Source organism: Pogona vitticeps, chromosome 1 (genome assembly GCF_051106095.1).
Source record: "Pogona vitticeps strain Pit_001003342236 chromosome 1, PviZW2.1, whole genome shotgun sequence".
Taxonomy (NCBI): Eukaryota; Metazoa; Chordata; class Lepidosauria; order Squamata; family Agamidae; genus Pogona; species Pogona vitticeps.
The window spans coordinates 341,414,964-341,436,113 of NC_135783.1; the positions used below are offsets into that span (position 1 = coordinate 341,414,964).

The 21,150-nt window shown below is 43.8% G+C and overlaps 1 protein-coding gene across 2 annotated transcripts in view; it reads left to right on the plus strand.

The window, feature by feature from the left end:
• Window positions 1-6,484, plus strand: part of TRMT61A (tRNA methyltransferase 61A) — a 64,125-nt gene extending 57,641 nt beyond the window's left edge. For both annotated transcript variants that reach the window (XM_072986708.2, XM_020808934.3), the window contains exon 4: window positions 5,634-6,484. In XM_072986708.2, coding sequence (XP_072842809.2) covers window positions 5,634-5,965 — 332 coding nt within the window. In that variant the 3' untranslated portion in view covers window positions 5,966-6,484. The remainder of the gene's footprint in view (window positions 1-5,633) is intronic.
• Window positions 6,485-21,150: the final 14,666 nt, after the last annotated feature.

Sequence of the window (21,150 nt, forward strand, 5' to 3'; positions counted from 1 at the left end):
GTGGGGTGGGGTGGGGGGGACTCCAGAAGACTTTAAAACATTGTTTTAAAAGCTCGGGACAAGAGGCAGCTTTGGTGATAGATATAAGGCCGACATATATATTCTCTCTCTTTCTCCCTCTCTGTAAAACATGGCTGCACAAAGACACTGGTATGTCTGCCCTTCGGTTCTATCTAACTGATCAGTTAACCTTAGGGTGATTTTCCTTCACCATCTCTTGTCAAGTTCATATGTTCAGGAGACATGAGTCCTCTAGGCTAGAAAGCTAACGTCTCCAGAGTTCTCCATCTAAGGACTGGAGATTATTCTGTATGCGCATACCATTTCTCTTAAATAAACACAGCCAGTTCTCTGTCTCTTCCCCCCTTTCCCCTCTGCCTCACCCTACTCCTTCTATATTTGATGCAGGCAATTCAGATGTAGAGTCAAATCACAACCCAGTAAGATTCAGTGGATTTTATATGCCTGAGGTATGGCTCCAGGTTAAAATATTTGAAAGACACATATTCCCTGCAAATACTGTATCACTTTTAGTGGCTCCCCACCCACCCCCCAAAGAATAATGGGAAGTGTAGTTTGGTGAGGTATTTCTAATTATGTGTTTCACACAAACAGAATTCCCCACAGAAGAAGGAATGGCTGTTGAATCATTTTATAATGTGCACCAGTGATTTTCTGTCATTGGTCCTCCATGGATTTAAGCTCTCAGAATCCCTGGCGATTGACCATTATGGCTGTATCTTCTAGGAGCTGAAGTCTAAAGCAGTGGTTCTTAACCTTTGTTACTCAGGTGTTTTTGAACTGCAACTCCCAGAAACCTCAGCCAGCAGAGCTGATGGTGAAAGCTTCTGGGAGTTGCAGTCCAAAAACATCTGAGTAACAAAGGTTAAGAACCAGTGGTCTAAAGGATCTGGAAGACCAAATGTTGGGTACTGGTGGTCAATACACCATAAATATACCTAGCTGAAGAAGGAGAATGCAGATTAGTTGTTCATGATATCTCCATAGGTTCAAATTAAGGAAATGAGCAACCTCTGAGCAATGGCTCATATCCCCTGCCCACTCTACCAGCTGTTTTGTTCCATTTAGTTTTCTTTGGTTGTTATTATTCTAATTGGTTTTTTATCTTGAATTTGGAAGAAAACTCTGTAACAAAAAACCACTGAAGTCTGTCTATGAACTGAATAGCCACCAAAGAGTAACAAACTGAATAAAAGACAGAGCTAGCCCTGCCATTAGATAGAAGGTAGCTAATTTGGAGTGTCAGGAATGAGACACAAATTGTCAGTTTGTTGATTTATTGTTACTGATTTTTTTACTACTCTTGTGGCATATTCACTCCCCTGACAAAGTAACCTGACTACCTTGGGTACCATTTGCTTCTTAGCCTGAAGCAAATGGGCCAAGAGATCAGTCTTCAGAGTGTTGTTATTGCATGTCTAAAATGGTGTAACATGGTGTGGGCAACTGGTAGCTTTCCAGATATGATAGGACTATAGTTCCCATCATGTGAGCAATGCAGGATGTTGTAGTCCCAGAACTATCTGATGGGCCACACTTTGCCCAACCTTGGTGTAAGAGGTTGTAGTTATTGTACATTAGTATTCTACTTTTACCATAGGGGGTTAACAATCAGAGGGGCTGGAGGAAGGTTGATACACAGTTTACCAGCATAGTACAGTGTTTTCCCGGAAATAAGACAGGGTCTTATTTTTTTCCAAAAAAGCATTAGGGCTTATTTTCAGGGGATTTCCCCCCCCCCATGTACAACAATCTACATTTATTCAAATACTGTACAGTCATGTCATCTTCTTCTGGTTGCTGTACAATGGTGGAGGGTGGGGTTTCACTTAACTAGGGCTTATTTTGGGGGTAGGGCTTCTATTATAAGCATTCTGAAAAATCATACTAGGGCTTAGGTCTTATTTTCAGGGAAACAGGGTAGTATGGGTTTCTGAAAGAGAATGGTCTGTCATGGTTACATTGTTAAGAAATACTGTAACTTGTTATAGTTAGAAAGTTAGTTCTTTTAAGACACAAGAAACTGCATGATTAAGAATTATGCCGCATAACCATTATGCTTCATAAAATAAAATACATTATTATTTAGTTTACAATTCAGTCAGTTTGGCTCTTATGTTTTGGGCTTAAAGATAGCCCAGCAAAGGGACTAGAGAGTTGGAAAAGTGATTAGCTAGGTGGGCTGCTCACAAGGTAACAAGGGCTTTTCTCAAAATTAAATAATGAAGACAATTAATTTCACAACTTTCTTTCTTTCTGTTTCTTCAAACCCCCCCCAGCCCACCATCAAGTTTTAAATAGAAATAGAACAGAAATGGGAAGACTCTTGATTTGAGACTTAACAGTCAGCTATACTTTATTTATTTATTTATTTATTTATTTATTTCCCGCCTATCTGGTCTTACAACCACTCTAGGCGGCTATACAAGAATGATGGGTCCTTTGTCCTTATCTGGTATGCTGCTGGTATTTGTCTGCATGCTAAACATCAGCAGAAACTTTAATACCACTAGTACATGAAGCACGTGTGCTTCAGTTAGAACCTTGTCTCCCCAGAAATGCCATTTCTGTATTTCCTGGGGGAAACTGTGCTTCCTTCTGCTGAGACTGCAGGCAGCTGTCTGAGCGTGATTAATGCTTATTGTTGTTTTTAAACATCGGCTCTGAGCAGTGCCAAAGAAAAGGCCAGTCTGAGACATCCCTAAAGGGCAATTTTCAAGATTAGAAGAGGTTATGCAGTACCTGTCTTCCTTTGAGGGAAAGAAAGGAAAAACAGGAGTGCGGATTAGATTTGTGCATGTGCACTCTTTGAAACAGGAGCAGACAACCTGCGGCCTTCCGAGGGTTAGCCTGCAGCTCAGATCACCACCACCACCATTGGCGATCTTGGCTGCATTTCCCTCTGGTTTAGAAATGTTTTTGGTTTTGGAAGAGTGAGGTACTAGGTAATTAGACTGCCTTCCTTTTGGACCATAATAGCCCCCCCACTCCAAAGTAGTTTGTGTTGCACTAAAGGATAAGATGCAGTGCGGTGTCACTGATTAGGGATGCTGCACTCAAAATCAGAGTGGCCTTGATAATGTGTGATCCCTCATAGGAGAACAAGAACAACATTGTCCCTGTTTACTCAAATCTGACATCTATAGCTGCCGAGGAAGGCGTGAAGGGCATCTCTGAGAAAGTCACAGCCTCTTTTAATGAGGTGCTAACATCTGGGGGACGGAGTCTAGGAGGTGAAGCACTGATCAGGGACAATACACATACAGTAGTGCCTCGCATTACGATGTTAATTCGTTCCAGCGAAATCGCTGTAGAACGAAAACATCGTAAAGCGAAATTTAAAAGCCCATAGAAACGCATTAAAACCCGATTAATGCATTCCTATGGGCTTGAAACTCACCGTCCAGCGAAGATCCTCCATAGCACGGCCATTTTCGCTGCCCGTGCAGCGAGGAATCCGTCCTGGAAAAGAGCGGGGAGCCATTTTTTTTTACCCGGCAGCCATTTTGAAACTGCCGATCAGCTGTAGGAAAATCGTCATTTTGCGAGAATCGGTTCCCGAAGCAGGGAACCGATCATCGCAAAGCAAAATTCCCCCATAGGAAACATCAAAACTTCGTTGTAATGTGATTTCGTCATAAAATGGAGCGCTTGTCTTGCGAGGCACCACTGTACATAGTCATCCTTCAGTCTCGAAAGACGATGGTAACGTGCTCTATATGGAGGACTTGGAACAGTGTCTAGTGTGGCTGAGAAGGCCAATTTGAGGGTGACAATCCTTTCCACACTGAAGACAAATCCAGTCTGTCCCCTGTCCAGTTCCCTGATTTTGATGCTTTTGGGATTGCCTCTTTGCCTCGGTCTGCTGGACAAGTATCTCTTCAGATTGGGAGAGGTCATGATGCACTGCCTGTCTCCAGGCTGAACGCTCAGATGTCAGGGTTTCCCATCTATGGAGATCCATTCCTAAGGCCTTCAGATCCCGCTTGCAGATATCCTTGTATCGCAGCTGTAGTCTCCCTCTCGAGCGCTTTCCCTGCACTAATTCTCCATACAGGAGATATTTTGGAATCCGACCATCAGCCGTTCTCACAACGTGCCCAAGCCAACGTAGACGTCGCTGTTTCAGTAATGTATACATGCTAAAAATTCCAGCTCCTTTTAGGACTACTCTATTTGGAACTTTGTCCTGCCAGGTGATACCAAAAACGCGTCGGAGGCAACGCATATGGAACGTGTTCAGCTTCCTCTCCTGCTGTGCACAAAGGGTCCAGGACTCACTGCAGTACAGGAGTGTGCTCAGGACACAGGCTCTGTAGACAGGGATGAGAGACAAGTGGGTTGTGTGGGCAATGGAGGGGGAGTGATGCAGTAATATGTTTTAACATTGCAGTCTGAACTCTGCTTAAGAGGCATTGGGCTCATTGGGGCTTACTCCCAAATCAGTTGATGTAGGGTAGTAGCTTCCAATATTGTTCATAAAGTAAATTTCCACTCTGACTTTACTGTTTACAATCCCTCTCCTCACCAAAATATCATTAGGAAAGATATTTCTTAAATACAACTCCCTACTCATCGGCTGGGGGGACTCTGAGAGTTATAATCCATATAATCCAAATAAGCTCCATGACGGTAATTCATGCCTCTGATGAAATTAGCTGTAGCAAGGACCACAAGGCTTAAGCCATAATAAACCTATTTTTTCTTGACAGTGACACTACTGTAGGCATCCTTCAGTCTCGAGAGACAATGGTAACATGATCTTGGAACAACATCTAGTGTGACAGTGACACAAGACTCTAGATTCTGCCTGGAATTTTGCATGTTGATCTATCACATGCATATGACACACACCCCTCCACTCTGTAGTAGCAAGGGTTTAAGTCTTTTTTTCCTTTTTACTAATAAACCAGAAATCCAAACAATTTCCAACTGCTAATATACTTCCCCATAGCACTTAAAGCACTCTGTCCACAATTTACAATTTAATTATGCAGGCTACACATTGCCCTCCCCAGTGAGCTGTGTACTCAGTTTACCGAGCTCAGAAGGATGGAAGGCTGAGTGAACCTCAAGCCTGCCCTTGGGATTGAACCTGGGCCATGAGCAGAGTATTGGATGCGGTACTGAAGTTGAATCACTGCACCATGAGGTTCCAACAGCTCTGGCACTTTGGTTGCAAAATGTCTTCCTCTGTAAGACCCAACTGACTCCAATGATGGTCTCATTAGAATCCTAGATTTAGAGCTAGCTTTGAAGTCTTCGTAACAGTTGCTTGGTTCAGACTTGCCATTGTTGATCTCAGACTGGATTGGGGGTTTCTGACATAGATTTATGACTGTGTGTCAAACTGGTGTTTAATTTACTGTAACTCATCCTGAGATCTACTGATGTAATGTAGGTAAAAATAAATCAAGAAAGATTTAGAGAAGTGGATCCACTGACATTAATGAAGCTACTTTGAACATGAATGTTTCACAGAATTGCAGTTTATTTATTTAGCCAGTTTAGATGACTGAGTTCAAATGAGCTTATTGAAGCTGTGGCACTTCATTCATATATTCATTCATTCATTCTCTCTTCTCTTTTTGTCCCTCTCTCTCCTTCTGTAGGTGGACGCATCTGTTCTTTTTCCCCATGCATTGAACAAGTTCAAAGGACCTGCCTGGCTTTACAAGAACACGGTTTTACTGAAATTAATACTTCTGAGATCCTGCTCAGAGTGTACAACGTCAGGACAGTTAGCCTGCAAATCCCTGACCTTGGGAGAGCAGCCGAGGATGATTCCACGGCAGCATTTGACAGAGGCACCCAGACAGATCAGGATGTCCCATGTGTTGCAAATCTTCAACAGGGAACTGTGCAATTTAAAAGTGGTGTACCGCCCAGGGAAATGGTGGGTCACACTGGATATTTGACCTTTGCTACCAAAAGCCTATTTTAGTTACATGAGTGGAGAGAGAACGTCTACTACACTCCCTCCCAGTCCAGCATCTCAAGCTTTTTGCTGGTCAGGCACTTCCATATATAGTCAGCTTGAGTCAGATTATGTTTTGTTTAAATAGCGTGCAGGAGCACTAACCAGATCAGCCTCGGCAGTACTCTGTCATTCTGGAACGGAGCTTGGCTGGCTGTCAAGGTGGAAGATGGTTTAGCAGCTAATAGCTGTGGACTGGATTTTACAAAGTAAAAGCCACTTGGTGAGGAAAAAAGTGTCAACAAGGTTCCCTTATGCTTTCTGGAGTTCCTGCACTGATTCCTGTCCTGCCGTAGGAAGAGATGTCTTGCTTTTGTTTCTGAATAGTTTTTACTAGGGATTATTTATATATACTGTATATATAAAACAAAATAAATGTTTAATACAGAGAAAGAGTCAGAATTGGTTTTGGTTAATGCAAAAAGAGGCCTTTTACATTTTTAATTCTTGTACAGAAAAGGAAATTAAACTATTAAAATGCAAAAACCCTGTCCTCATTTGAATGTGGCCGTCCTAATTTCTCTATTGCATGTGGCTTCATTGTAGTGAAAATTCCATATGCAGAATTACCTTGTAAAATACATGGTTAATCTGTAAATCTTCTTCCTGGCATTAGGTTGAATGGGTATGAAGAATCAGTTAGTTGTGCCATTTCCTGCCTGTTGGTATTTTGTATTTACAGATATCCGTGACTGTAAATATTTTAAGAATAAATTCCCTCCAGCGTTCCTACCAGCGTCAGTGCACCGAGCAATCTTATCTGCCCGGTAGGTACTTGGATAAAAATGCAACTCACGAGGTATACCTTTTATCCACACTAGGCTGTTTAATATCTCAGTCTGATCATGTGAACCTGGTTTTGCCCTTTTCTTGACGAAAATAAACACAGCCAAGCTTTTAACGGGGTTACAGGCCCAGCGCTAATCTGTAACAGTTTGACAAAAGTCCTGCCAATTGCAACACGCAAAGATAGAGCAGCTGAGCAGATTAAAAATTGGGAAACGAAAAGCATCTGAAGCTGTTACATAAGTGTTCTGTGGCTACAGCTCTCCTCCTCAGGAGGATGCGAAAGTCTTTGCACAGACTGCTCTGAAGTACTTTTGAGGAAAATGAGAGCGGAAGCTGCTGCATCATTCATGGGGTGGCCATAAGTGCAAGGGAAAAGAAAGCTCATGCACAGGTAAACACAGGATCAAGTGAACTAAAATGGAAGAATCAGCTGACTGAAATGTGCAAACAACTGACGTTAAAACCACCTGTCCGTCCTTAGGATGACTTCTACCTAATACCAGAGCTTAAGAAAGACATTTTTGGACTACAGCTCCCAGAATCCCCCCCCCAGCCAGCATGGTTTCACCAACATTTTACAAGCACTCCATAATTTGACACACTGTGCCAGACCAGCCCAAAAAAAAGCCTTAATGGAAAGCTTTAAACGGAATCTGGTTCTTAGACCTTACGCACAATATTAAAATTGGATATAGCAATTTTGATCATAGAACCTGTTGACAAACTATGTATTTTAATAATAAATAATATTCTCACTTCAAGAAAGCCTCCAGGGCAGTTTACAAAAAATAAAAATAAAAAGATAAAATGCAAAAACAAGGTATATCCAGCAAACAGAAGGAGTGTGATTAAAGAAGCAATATTTGCTTTTATTGAACAAAAACCAACAAAATTTTGCTTTGATGGTTGTAAGTTTTCAGGCTGTTTGGCCATGTTCTGGAGGCTTTTCTTCCTAACATTTCACCAGTCTCTGTGGCCGGCATCTTCAGAGGACAGGAGTTTAGAACTCTGTTTTCTGGTGTAGTGTGTGGGATAGTTGAGTATTTGTAGCTGTGGGATCAGCTTTTTGTCCTTTTCAGGAAATTGGGTGTTTCCTATGATCAGGGTGCTTTTTTCCAGAAGACATCAAGTCCCTTTTCCAACACTGCCTAACGACCAGCTACTTTCAGTGGGATAAGGATTTCTATGAACAGACAGATGGAGTGACCATGGGGAGCGCCTCAGTCCGGTTATAGCGAATGTCTACATGGAACATTTCGAAAAACAGGCCCTGGCTTTGGCACCCTTCGCACCCACAGTCTGGTTCCAATACGTGGATGAGACCTTCGCAATTTGGAACCACGGTGAAGAAAAACTGGAAGAATTTCCAAACCATTTCAACAGCATCCACCCAAATATACAATTCACCATGGAAAAAGAAACAGAGAGCCAACTCCCTTTCTTAGATGTCATGGTCATATGCAAACCTGACCTCCTATTGGGACACAAGGTCTACAGAAAACTATAGAGCCATCAAACTGAGAAAACATACTCTGCTTTCTCTTCAGATCGCATAAATCTTTTGCCTTTTACTAAAGATTCTATTCACCGAACTGAAGAAGAAAAATAGCCACCCACAAATAAAGTATTTCTGCCATACATCAAAGGGGTCATGGACCGCATGTGGAAGCTTTTGAAAAAACATAACCAACAAACAGTGTTCAGGCCCACCACAAAATGACAACAAATGTTACGGTCAGCAAAGGACAAAAGGGACCCCCTCATCACTGCAGGAGTATACCGGATACCTTGCAGTTGTGGCCAGGTATATATTGGAACCACAAAACGTAGCACCCACACCAGAATCAAAGCACATGAAAGACACTGCAGATTAAAACAGCCAGGAAAAATTGACAGTAGCTGAACATGGCCTGAAACAAGCTGGACATGAAATCCTATTTCAAAATACAGAAGTACCAGACAACACCAGCAATCATTATGTTAGACTGCACAGGGAAGCCATTGAAATCCACAAGCACCAGCAGAACTTCAACAAAAAAGAGGAAAGTTTGAAACTCAACAAAACTTGGCTCCCAGCTCTCAAAAATACCGCGTGCAAAAGGTCAACGAACTCTACCCAGCCACAAAGACTGATGATCAATGCACACAAAAGACTAGCTAATGACACCCATCACTCACAGTGACAGATCATCTCCCCCATTATCACAACAATACATCTATAACAAGAAACACCCTGATCACTATAATCACCCAGTCTCCTGAAAAGGACAAAAAGCTGATCCCACAGGTACAAATACTCAACTATTCCACACACTACACCAAAACACAGACAGAGTTCTAACTCCTGTCCTCTGAAGATGCTGGCCACAGACACTGGTGAAACGTTAGGAAGAAAAAAACCCTGAACATGGCCGAACAGCCCAAAAAACCTAACAACAACCACCAGATTCCGGCCGTGAAAGCCTTCGAGAATACAAAATTTTGCTTCCTTTGCTATCATTTTTTTAAAAACATGTTTTAATTTATCTTCACATAGGCAAGCTTCAAGGTGTTTCCTGATAAACACTAACATAGGTTAAGAAAACAAAGAGGTGAAAAGATGTGCCTTACAAAAACCACAAAGTGATGGAGAAGTAAACATCTCAGAGAATATGACCCAATTAATACAGCTGTCATTTTCTCATGTAGGACAGTCTGGCATGAGGGCCTTTTTTTCAAATGTATTGGCAACCACACGCCAAGGAAGGAGGGGTTAAAGGGGAGGGGCCAAAGAGGCTAATTTGCACATTTGTTGATATATTTATTAATTTTGTAGGTTCATTATAGTGGACCTTGTTAACTGAAACGTTTTTCAAATGATTTTTTTTTAACTGAAAAAGTCCCCTCACATCCTTGGTGGCAAAAACTTCGTGTGGGGTTTAGACTTGGGGAATACCATGGTTGATAGAGGGTTACAAAAAGTCCCTGGGCATAACACACATTTAACTTTCAATATGTTCCTATAATATAGGAGCATGAAGCCGACCTGATGAAAGAATTGCAGCTGTCATGGGTCACAGTAGAAGGACAGGCAAACTCTGCTAAGTATAGTGCAGGGTTGAGTACTCATGGCTCTTGAGATGAATACTTAACGTGCATTGTACAGGGAAGATTCCACCTTCAACTCCTAGTATCTGCAGGTAGGGCTGTGAAAACCCTGGAGAGATTTTACCTGCTGCCTTTACTGGACAAAATGGATAAAAGTTCTGATTCAGTAGAACAAAGCTTCCTATGTTCTTATGAACTAAATGGGTAAATTCCTGAGTCATTGATTTTGTGAAAGTCTGTCATGTCGAAGATGGGAAAATGAAACCAGCTTGTTTTCTGCTGCTTTGGAGAGCAGGAGCCAAACTAATGCAATCAAACTGTGAGAAGGAAAATTCCAATTAGTCATTAGGAAGTATTTTCCATTGGTAAGACCTGTTTGACAGTGGCGCACCTTCCCTTGGAAATGTCTAAGCAAAGGTTGGATGCCCAGCTGTTAGGATGTTCTATCTGGATTTCCTTGCCCCTATTTTAACTGCATGATTCTGTGATTCTGTGGTCAGTACAGATATTACTTACCTCAGTTTCTTTAGTGTGCTGTTAACATGTCTATTTAGAAATACATCCCACTGTAAGTTGTGCCGAAGCGGAGAACATCTTCCTCCACGATTCCTTCATTTACTGCACTGCAGCAAATTAAGAAATGCTATATCGGTCGCCTTGATTTGCCTTCCCTTTTACCACAGAAAGGAACATAAAATATAGCATTATAAAATGTCAAGCAGTTTTCTTCTCGAGTAATGAAAGAAAAGGGCAGGTGGAGAGAGAGGAGAAAGCTAACTTTCTATGGCACAAAAATATTGGCTTTTATGTCTTGCAAAGGAGAGGAGGAGGAGAAGCCGAAGACACCCATCTTGTTTTCTGGGTATCCTGCTCTCTCTCCTGTTCCAGAAGGCTTTTAACTGAAATAATATTTACTGTGGGTCTGATGGCAATTTTATATATATTTTAATTGTATTTTAATTGTACATATCTTTATTGTATTTTAAATGCTGTAAGCCGCCCAGAGACCTTTGGGTAGTGTGGGCGGCATATAAATTAAATAAATAAATAAAATAAATAAAAAAATAAATAATCGGACGCCTTGAGATTTCTCTTTGATGAGAGAAACCTCTGGTGGCTTTTTTAAAACGTAACTTTGAGTGTCTCCTTTTTGGTCAGTGTTAGGAGATTCAATATGGTTTGATTAATACCTGTCGGAAAAATTTTGAGACTGCTGAGAACCTGTGATAGACTAGCTACCAGCAAACCACCCTACCAGGGGCAAAACAAGCTTTCCTCCTGCCTTAAGTAGGGAAGCGAGAGAAACACTGCCCCATCACACTGTGTTGGTGGCACAAATAAACCTTCCCGCAGGTGGAGGATGAAAGTGGTAGGGAACAGAGATGGCAGTGGTAACAGCTCCCTAGAAGACAAGGATGGCATTAGCACACATCCACATTCTGGCCCCCGGAGAAGGGAGATGTAGCGGTCGCCCTCATGACCCTCGGACGGAGGTTCTAGTTTGCTGACCACCTTCTCAATGCCTAGCTCCCAGAAATTGTCTGAACTGCAGTACAGCCAGTTTTTCTAGCTACTCATCCCATAGAACCTGGTTCTGAAGACTTCTTGAGGCCTAGAAGATGAGGAAGCAACTGCTCTGGAGAGCTATCTTTCCACCCACTTGGAGCTGCTGGCAAAACCAACTTTGCATCCCATTATAGCCCATTATCATACCTTTCTCTTCTGCAGTTACGATGGCTAGATAAGCACAGTCCTAGATATTGTTGCAAGTATTAAAAGCAGCATGTTTCTTGTCAGCCATGGCTGGAGGCCCTGTTCACTCCCATGTTCCATCCGCCTGCTCCCTCGAGCAGAGCTGGGTAACACCCATGTGCCGGTTCTGACTCTTTTGGAGCCCCTAGAGACCACTACGGCTACAGCTGGTACTATTATTGCTTGTTATTTTGTTAATTTGCTAAAATATTTATGTCCTTCCCTGTATTTAAGGGGGGAAAAAACCTCAGCGTGGGTTATAGATTTAAAAGGAACTATTTAAAATAGCTTTTGACAAATTAAAGGGATGTGGTGGCGCTGCGGGCTAAACCGCGGAAGCCTGTGCTGCAAGGTCAGAAGATCAGCAGTCGTAAGGTCGAATTCATGCGACGGAGGGAGCGCCCGTCGCTTGTCCCAGCTCCTGCCAACCTAGCGGTTCGAAAGCATGCAAATGCAAGTAGATAAATAGGGACCACCTTGGTGGGAACGTAACAGCGTTCCGTGTATAAGTCGCACTGGCCATGTGACCACGGAAGATTGTCTTCGGACAAAAAAAGCTGGCTCTATGGCTTGGAAACGGGGATGAGCACCGCCCCCTAGAGTCAAACACGACTGGACAAAAATTGTCAAGGGGAACTTTTACCTTTACCTTTTGACAAATTAAAAGCATGCACAATGAAACAACTCCGCAGCTTCGTCAGGCTGTGATTCCCTAGAATCAAATCATAACCTGGTAGCAAAGTGAAGCCTGCGTAAAGCAAGGTGAGGAGCCTTGATTTACCAAAATCATGCTTTCTCCTTAATGAAAGAAAAGAGAGAAATGAGTGTGACAAACCCAGACCTACTGGGATCTGCCACACTTTAACTAAGCTGCCACCAACCATTCCCTATAAGAAGTCACACAGACCAGGGATGGATTTTTAAACAAATAAAAGAACAAGGTTTATTTAAATACAACACACAGGGAAAATAAAATAATCAGGTGAATAAGATAAAGTAACGTGGCTTATTCTCATTCATACATGCATACAGTTTGGTTCACACAGAACCCTCAACTTGAAGCACAGACCCTGAACCTATCATTTCTGGCTAACCAACAGACACCTGAACCTATCAGGTTGGTACTCTGACACACAGTAGTACCCTGTCTGACACACAGACTCCCACACCAGCTTCTTCTTCCCAGCTGCTGCTTCGTCACATCCCAGCGTCTCCTCTTCTCCACACACGCATCACATATATATACAGTACAGCCCCTCCTCCTGATGTCCCGCCTTCCACTCCCCATAGGATGGAACTTTCCCTCCAAACCCATGACAGACAGGTAACATCAGTGCTGTATGTAACACCTCCCCTCTTTATAAGTTGTTTTGTAGGGGGAAAGCTAAGGTGCTTTTTCCCAAAAAACAACCTGGATAAAACACACAACAACAGTTATACATACCATATCATACTTACTTATACTTACATTCTAAGTTAACCATAGCAATTAGGCATTTAAACATTTACCATATACATTACATCAATTTACCTTTATTCATACAAACCAAGTTCAAAAAACAGGTACATTTAACTTTTTGTCATCAATATATATACATAGTCCATGTTTCTTTTGCCGTCTTCATTCTTCAGGTCTTCTTGACAAGGCGTCAGCAACACAGTTCACTGACCCTCTGACCACCTTCACTTCAAAGTCATAGTCCTGTAGGTTTAAAGCCCACCTCATAAGTTTGCTATTGTGGGTTTTCATTGTCTTTAACCATTGCAGTGGTGAATGGTCAGTGCACAGAACAAAATGTCTTCCCCAGATGTAAGGCTTGGCCTTCTGGATCGCGTAGACTATGGCCAAACACTCCTTCTCCACGGTTGCCAAATGTCTCTCACCTTTTTGGAGTTTCCTACTCAGGTAGGACACTGGATGCTGGTCACCATTCTCATCCTCCTGGCACAGAACTGCTCCTACCCCGCTGTTAGACGCATCGGTGTAGATGATGAACTCCCGGTCGAAGTCTGGAGCACGCAGCACTGGATACTGGACGAGCGCCTCCTTCAACCTCTGGAACGCCGCCTCACAGTCGCTGGTCCACGGGATGCGGTCATCAGCCTTCTTCCTCGTCAGATCGGTCAGCGGAGCCGCAATCTCGCTAAACCTCGGGATGAACTTTCTGTAGTAGCCCACCAACCCAAGAAATGATTTGACTTTTTTCTTGGTGTTGGGTCTAGGCCAATCACGAACAGCTTCTATTTTGGCCTCCAGGGGTTTTATCACTCCTCCCCCTACCATGTGACCCAAGCACTTTACTTCTGGGCTACCCAGCTGCAGTTTGTTCCCTTTGCAAGGCCTAGGCCAAAGCACTTCCTCCCCTGGGTTTAAGTGCCTCTCCCTGCCTTCCTGGTCATCCCAAGCTTTCTTTCTGACCTTTTGAGCTTGCAGGGTCTCTGCTGCTAGCTCTAGGTTTCTCTTTAGGTCCTTCCTCAAAGAGTCTCTATATGTCACAACATCTTGTGGGTCATCCTGGGTGATCTGCTCCCAATTTTGTTTGATCAAATCAAGGGGCCCTTTCACCCTTCTCCCAAATAAAAGTTCAAATGGACTGAACCCGGTACTGGCTTGTGGCACTGATCGATAAGCAAACAAAAGGGATTGCAGCTTCTGGTCCCAATTGTTTGGATTCTCTGCCAAGTAAGCCCTAATCATGCGCATTAGAGTCCCATTGAACTTCTCAGTTAACCCATTACTTTCAGGATGATAAGCAGTGGTTTCCTTGTGCTTAATTCCACAGATTTGCCATAAGCGTTTCATGAGCTTTGATGTGAACGATGCTCCCAAATCTGTGATTATTTCTGAGGCAAATCCCATCCTGGACATATACCCCACCAAGGCATCTGCCACTGTGTTAGTTTCAATGTTAGTCAAGGGTATGGCTTCAGGGTACCTCGTGGCATGGTCCACAATTGTGAGAATGAACCTGTTCCCCCTCTTTGTGGCCTTGGGCAAAGGTCCCACAATATCCACCCCTATGCATTTGAACGGAGTGTCAATCACAGGCAAAGGGCACAACTTTGCTTTGGTCCTGTCGCGGATATTCCCCTGCCTTTGACACACATCACATTGTTTACAGAACTCTTTGATCTGCTTCCCTATGTCAGGCCAGTAGAAATTCTGTGTGATTCTCTGCTGTGTTTTGTTCACCCCTAAGTGTGCAGCAAACATGTCAGAGTGCCCCCTTTGTAAGATCATGGGGCGATACTTTTCAGGTACCACCAGCTGACTTCGGATCCCATCTCCCCCTTTTGAGATATTCCTCAGGGTCTCTCTATATAAAATCCCCTTTTTCTCCAGAAATCTCACTGGGGTTTCAGGTGTTAGCTGGGCGTCAGTCACCTGTTCAAAACACTTTTGGAGAGTGGCGTCTGCCTTTTGCTCTTGTCCAAATCTGCTGTCTGTGGTTAAGGTTTCCACCACAGCTTCTGAACTCCCCTCTGCTTCCGTCTCTGGCTCATCATTACCCCCTTGAACTGTCCCCGTGGTGGCTTGTGAGCGTGTAATCACTAGCACCCTTTTCACATGTTCAGCCAGGTCATTTCCCACGAGCACGGCTGCTGGCAGAGTCGATGAAATCGCTAGCCGCCAAACTCCCCTCCAGCCTTGAAAGTTGACAGGTACCTCCGCGACTGGGAGTGAGATTATCTGCCCCTCAATCCCTGCTACCTTTATGCTCTCATTCGGGATTATATATTCCCTAGGAATAATATCTGGATGGCACAGGGTCACCTGAGAACAAGTGTCCCGCAGCCCCCGATACTGACGGCCAAGTATTCCTACGTCCACCCCTGCTGTCTCAAACAACTGAGAATCTGTTCTCACGAGCAAGCATCGCTTGACCTCCACAAGAGGACCACCTTCCTCAGCCTGATCAGCAGATGCAGCCGTTCCAGACTGAGCAGCCATGGCAACAGGCTCCCTCAGTGACAATGAGCCTTGCTCTTTCTGGACACAGAACACAGCTTTTGGCTTGGTTCCACTAGAATCCTGAGGCACCATTCCTTTTAGCTGCCTTAATTTCTCACACTCTGAGATTAGATGGCCCTTTCCCTGACAGAAATAACATTTTCTGGTGTATTTTGATTCTCTCTCATCTTGTTTTGGTTTTCCCTCCAAAATCTGAGGTCTTGGTTTCATGTCTGAGGGCTTCCCTTCACCATGGGCCCCTCCCCCTTGCTGGCTTTTCCCTGGTCCCTGAGAGTACTTGCTGTAGGTTTCTTTGGGTTTTCCTACAGATTTCTCCTCACCTAAGGGCTTTCTTATCTGGTGAATAAAATCTGCAATCTCGGCGGCTTCTGCCACAGATTTTGGTTTCCTTTCCCTCACCTGGAATTTCAATTCCCCATGCAGGACTGAATAGAACTGTTCCAGCGCTATCAAATCTTTAAGCTGTTGAAAGGTCTCTGTCCCCTCCTGCGATAGCCATTTCTCAAGCAGCCTCACCAATTGGGCCCCCACTTGGGTAAAAGTCTGCTCTGGTTTTTTGGTGAGGGATCTGAATCTTTGTCTCAGCTGTTCCGCATTTATCCCATGTCTTGCAAACACCAGTTTTTTAAACTCTGCAAAATCTTTCATCAGTTCCTCAGGCATCTCGGCATAAACCTCAGCCAGGCTACCACTGATTAAAGATCGCATGATGGTCATCTTCTCAGTTTCCCTCACTGAGAAGTCCACAAACGCTCTTTCCACTAAGGAAAAGAACACCTCAGGACAATCTCCCTTGTGGTACACAGGGAATTTCTTCAGGTCAGCTTTAGACAGTTGGCCTCCCTCAGAATCCCTATTGTTATTATTGTTCTGGTTCATTATTTCCAATTTTCTTAACTCGTACGCCATCCTTTCTTTTTCCAGAGCAATTTTCTCTCTCTCTAATCTTTCTTCTCTTTCCAATCTCTCTATTTCAAATTGCCTTCTTTCTCTCTCTAATCTTTCTTCCTTTTCCATTCTCTCTCTCTCTAATCTTTCCTCCATTTCCCTCACCCTCAGTTCATGCTGTTGGGCTATGAGCAATTTTCTGAGTTCTGGGTTTTGTTCTTCCGTGCTGTCACCCTGCACTGAGCCAAATTCATCCTCAGAACCTTGGTCAACCTGGGGGTCTTTCACTTCACCCATTTCTGCCATTTGGCTTCGAGTCAAGGGCATAATCCCCCCTCAGAACAGGCTGCTTTAAAAAGTCAAGCCTCAAAATAAAACGACCACTTTTTTTTTCTCTCTTTTGCCTCAGAACCAGCTTTCTATAGATTACTGCTGTTCTTCAGCACTACTGTAACTTGCAACAGTTGCGAGCCAGAGTCTACCCCCCTCTGCTGGGCCTCTCAGCAGACAAGCTAGCTCACTGCTATTTCACAGTTTTGCCTCAGCTTTTTCCCGCCAAAACAGGCTGCCTCAGAGCTTCCCTTATCTAGCCCCCAATCTGAGGTTACACGTTCTTCTACTAGTGCACCCCCCCGTGAGGTACACCTAGAAGATTACCTACGTGCTCTCAGATTGTCCCTGACTAGACCCCCCTTGCTCTGGGCACACTTGCCAAGGCTTTGCTGGACCACTGGACAACTGGACCAGTCGTATCCCACACGCTGGACACCAATCAATGTGACAAACCCAGACCTACTGGGATCTGCCACACTTTAACTAAGCTGCCACCAACCATTCCCTATAAGAAGTCACACAGACCAGGGATGGATTTTTAAACAAATAAAAGAACAAGGTTTATTTAAATACAACACACAGGGAAAATAAAATAATCAGGTGAATAAGATAAAGTAACGTGGCTTATTCTCATTCATACATGCATACAGTTTGGTTCACACAGAACCCTCAACTTGAAGCACAGACCCTGAACCTATCAGTTCTGGCTAACCAACAGACACCTGAACCTATCAGGTTGGTACTCTGACACACAGTAGTACCCTGTCTGACACACAGACTCCCACACCAGCTTCTTCTTCCCAGCTGCTGCTTCGTCACATCCCAGCGTCTCCTCTTCTCCACACACGCATCACATATATATACAGTACAGCCCCTCCTCCTGATGTCCCGCCTTCCACTCCCCATAGGATGGAACTTTCCCTCCAAACCCATGACAGACAGGTAACATCAGTGCTGTATGTAACAATGAGGTTTCAGCTTCTATTAGCAGCAGCAGCAGCAGACATGCCTTTGAGGGTGTGGCTCCCAACAGGCCTGGTGAGAAGAGCCAAATCGGTGCTTTGACCTGCTGAACCTCTGTCCTAGAGGCATCTAACTGGTCACTGTGGGAAGCAAGCCTCTGGACAAGATGAGCCTTCTGTCTGATCCACCAGAGCTGTTCTTAGCTACTACAAGGTCTCACTCGTGCGCAATCTGCTTGAGTGTTTTTGGCTTAAAATGGAAGAGATGTGCGTGCCGGGAGGAAGAAGAGGCTGATTCTAACCATTGTATCTCCATGGCCCTTGCTTGTGCAGAACCAACAGGCCAATGTTATCTGGTGATTTTGGCACCAGCGGGAAGGCTAGTAAGAAGGGCTAGTAAGAAAGGATGCCTTTCACAAAATGTTGCAGTGTTAAAATGCTTCCTGTTCAGTGTCCATCCACATTTAAATGGCTCAGGCTGCCATTTAAAATCACAAGAGCAGGAGCAGGTTTTTAAAAATTTGCCAGCACCAAACCTATAGTCACCACAGCCAGGGGGTACATATATAAATGACACACACTTCATGTCCCTTTTGACCTGCCAAGCTGATGGCTGACATTTTAACTAAGCTGAAAGCTGGAGTCCAGCTTTGCTCCTGGATTTTGCAGAAGAGCAGTGGAGAGTGGAGCCTGTTCTGCTTCAGAACTGCATTTTCCCTTTAATCTGCTCACTAGGCAGGGGGTGGCCAGCTTGTCGTTCCCCACACAAGTCTACACATGCCCACTGAATGGGCAAAAGCCGCCGCTGACATTCCTGATGCCAGCGAGAGGTTCCTGCCTCAAAGCTGATTAACCCTCCCCGCCCCTGTCCTGAGACTGCTCTGAGAATGTGGCAATTGTCATCCTATCACTGAAGCAAACCTGAACCCTTGAACAGCCCACATGGGGTGTCTGAGCTACACTCTGTTCTTTGTAATAAACAAGACTGGCCCAAGAAAAAGAGGCTGCCTTCTCCAGGAGGCAGATCTGAGTGGCAATTAAATCTCTCCCCCCCCCTTCAAAAAAAGACAACATATTTTTTTCACCACTTTGGAAGGCAGTGGGAGAAATAGGAGCCACAGGTCAGGTTGTGTAGTTTCCATCACTCTGCCTTAACTCCTCCCTGCTGTCCTCCCACCCTCCAGTATCTTCCACCTGAGGCAGTAGTTTCAGGGTGCCTAACGGTAGAAGCAGACTTGATAAGAATAATCACAAATTCCAACTCAGGTCTCTGACTGCGAAACAAAGAAAGAGAAAAGTCACAAATTCCTCACTGGACTCAAAGCTGAATATTTGGAGCATCACACTCTGACTTACAAAATATGCCATTCATGTGTGTGTGTGTGTGTGTGTGTGTGTGTGTGTGTGTGTGTGTGTGTGTGTGTGTGTGTGTGTGTGTGTGTGTGTGTGTGTGTGTTTGAGTGACTGTTGCTTTGGTGTCACACCATCACATTTTTGCTTATTTATTTTTTCTTTATACTGGCATTTTCCTGTCTCATGACTGTTTGGAAATAAGTGCAGAGTTCAGTGGGACTTACCAAACTGCATCATAGAGACAGTTCCCAGGACACTATACTGCAAGTCCCTCTTTTATTCTCATAAGCTATTAAGGCAAGTTTAACCGGATGATGCCCCAGTTGGGTTTCATGGGGGAATTTTGCTTCCCACTCCAGGTCCTTTCAGCGCCAGTCCGTTCCTCCAACCCCTGCACCTTTGTGGTTCTCAATCTAGCAAGCCTTCATAACTACTCTCTCTAATACGTTGAAAGTTCAGAGGGAATGGAGGTGGTGAATAGGTTCACTAAGGCTAACATCCTGTTTGTAATTATTCCGAAGGAGGCTTTCGTTGGGGCATCAGAACTGTCGTGATGGATCAGAGAGAAAGCCTAGCTTATCTAGCAACCTGCTTCCCCCAGTTTTCAATGAGCTATGTTCAGCCAGTCTCCTCGTGTGCTTCCACTGAGCAGAATATCCCATAGACATAAAAAAACAGGGTCGTGCTATTTGTGCAAGAGCTGATCCCCATAAAAAAGGGATGCTTCTTGATTGCACAAGATGGACAATCCCTCAGCAATCCTTATGCTGCCAGGATCTTTTGCTCAATGAAAGCTTTACAAGGAACAAGCCTTACTGATTCTGTTGTGAACTGTGTTTAAGCTTTAATAGCCATCCACTTCATTAAGTGAATCCTACCTTTTAAGATCAGTATCCTGTTAGAGCAGAAGGGCAATCAAATAAGTGTTGTTGTCCCGTCCCCACCACTACAGCAAGGTCCCCTTCATGCAAGTCATTATGCAGTTGATCTCACAACCAGCACCAGTTGGGGTAGACAAAGGGGATCCTCTCAAAACTAACAAAATTTTTATACAACCCCCCCTTCCTTGATCACATGACTTTACAAGATACTGGCCTATGTGTCAGCTTCTCTATCTGTCTACCTATTTATTTACTTGTCTGTCTGTCTACACTAAGAATGGGCAGCCGCCATCCTGGCCTGGACCCACCCACAGTCTGCATCAGCTGTTTCTCCTGAAAGTAGAAAATGTCAGTTCACTTACAGCATGTCAAAACAACGACAGCAACAAAATGAACAAATCTGGCTGGGCAATCTAAAATAAGATAGGGGGGATAGAAGGGATTCATGCCTCCTAGAGACTTCATAAGCATTTTCCTCCCCAAAACAAAATAAACAAGAGATGATGATCTATCGAATCTGCAAAGGTCACAAAATGTGCGGCCCACAGACTAGGTGATCCCACCTCGATCTATACACAAACGCATACAATATGTTTATATTCATGCACGTGAGATAGAAAGCCTGCATACATGCTTTTCCTGCTTTGAGCTTTATTATTTTGTCGTGCATCCATTGTTGTTTAGGATCTTGCTGTCATATGTCTGCATACCCAAGAGCATAATTGTTGTTATATGCCATCAGGTCACTTCTGACTTATGGTTAGAGCACATGGGGGCTTGTTTCTGAATAATGAGGCTATGACCGCACTATGTACTAGGAGATGGGCAGTGTCTCTGGTTCAAAATATATCTCAAGCACAAACTCATTAAGCATTATTCAGTGAGCCATTATCTCTCAGCTTGGCTCAGATACAATATTGGGATGATAATATTGCCCTAACTCGCAGAGGTCTTTGAATACCCTCAAGAGCTAAGTGTGACTTATATTTTATTGACAGCCATGATAGTATCTATGCTATTTCAATAAACTTCTGTGTCTGTAGAACAAACCTCACCATATTATTCCAGGAGGTCCTGAGCATTGAACTGCTAGCATGGATAAAAGGGTAGCCCTTTTTTTATGAGAACATAAGT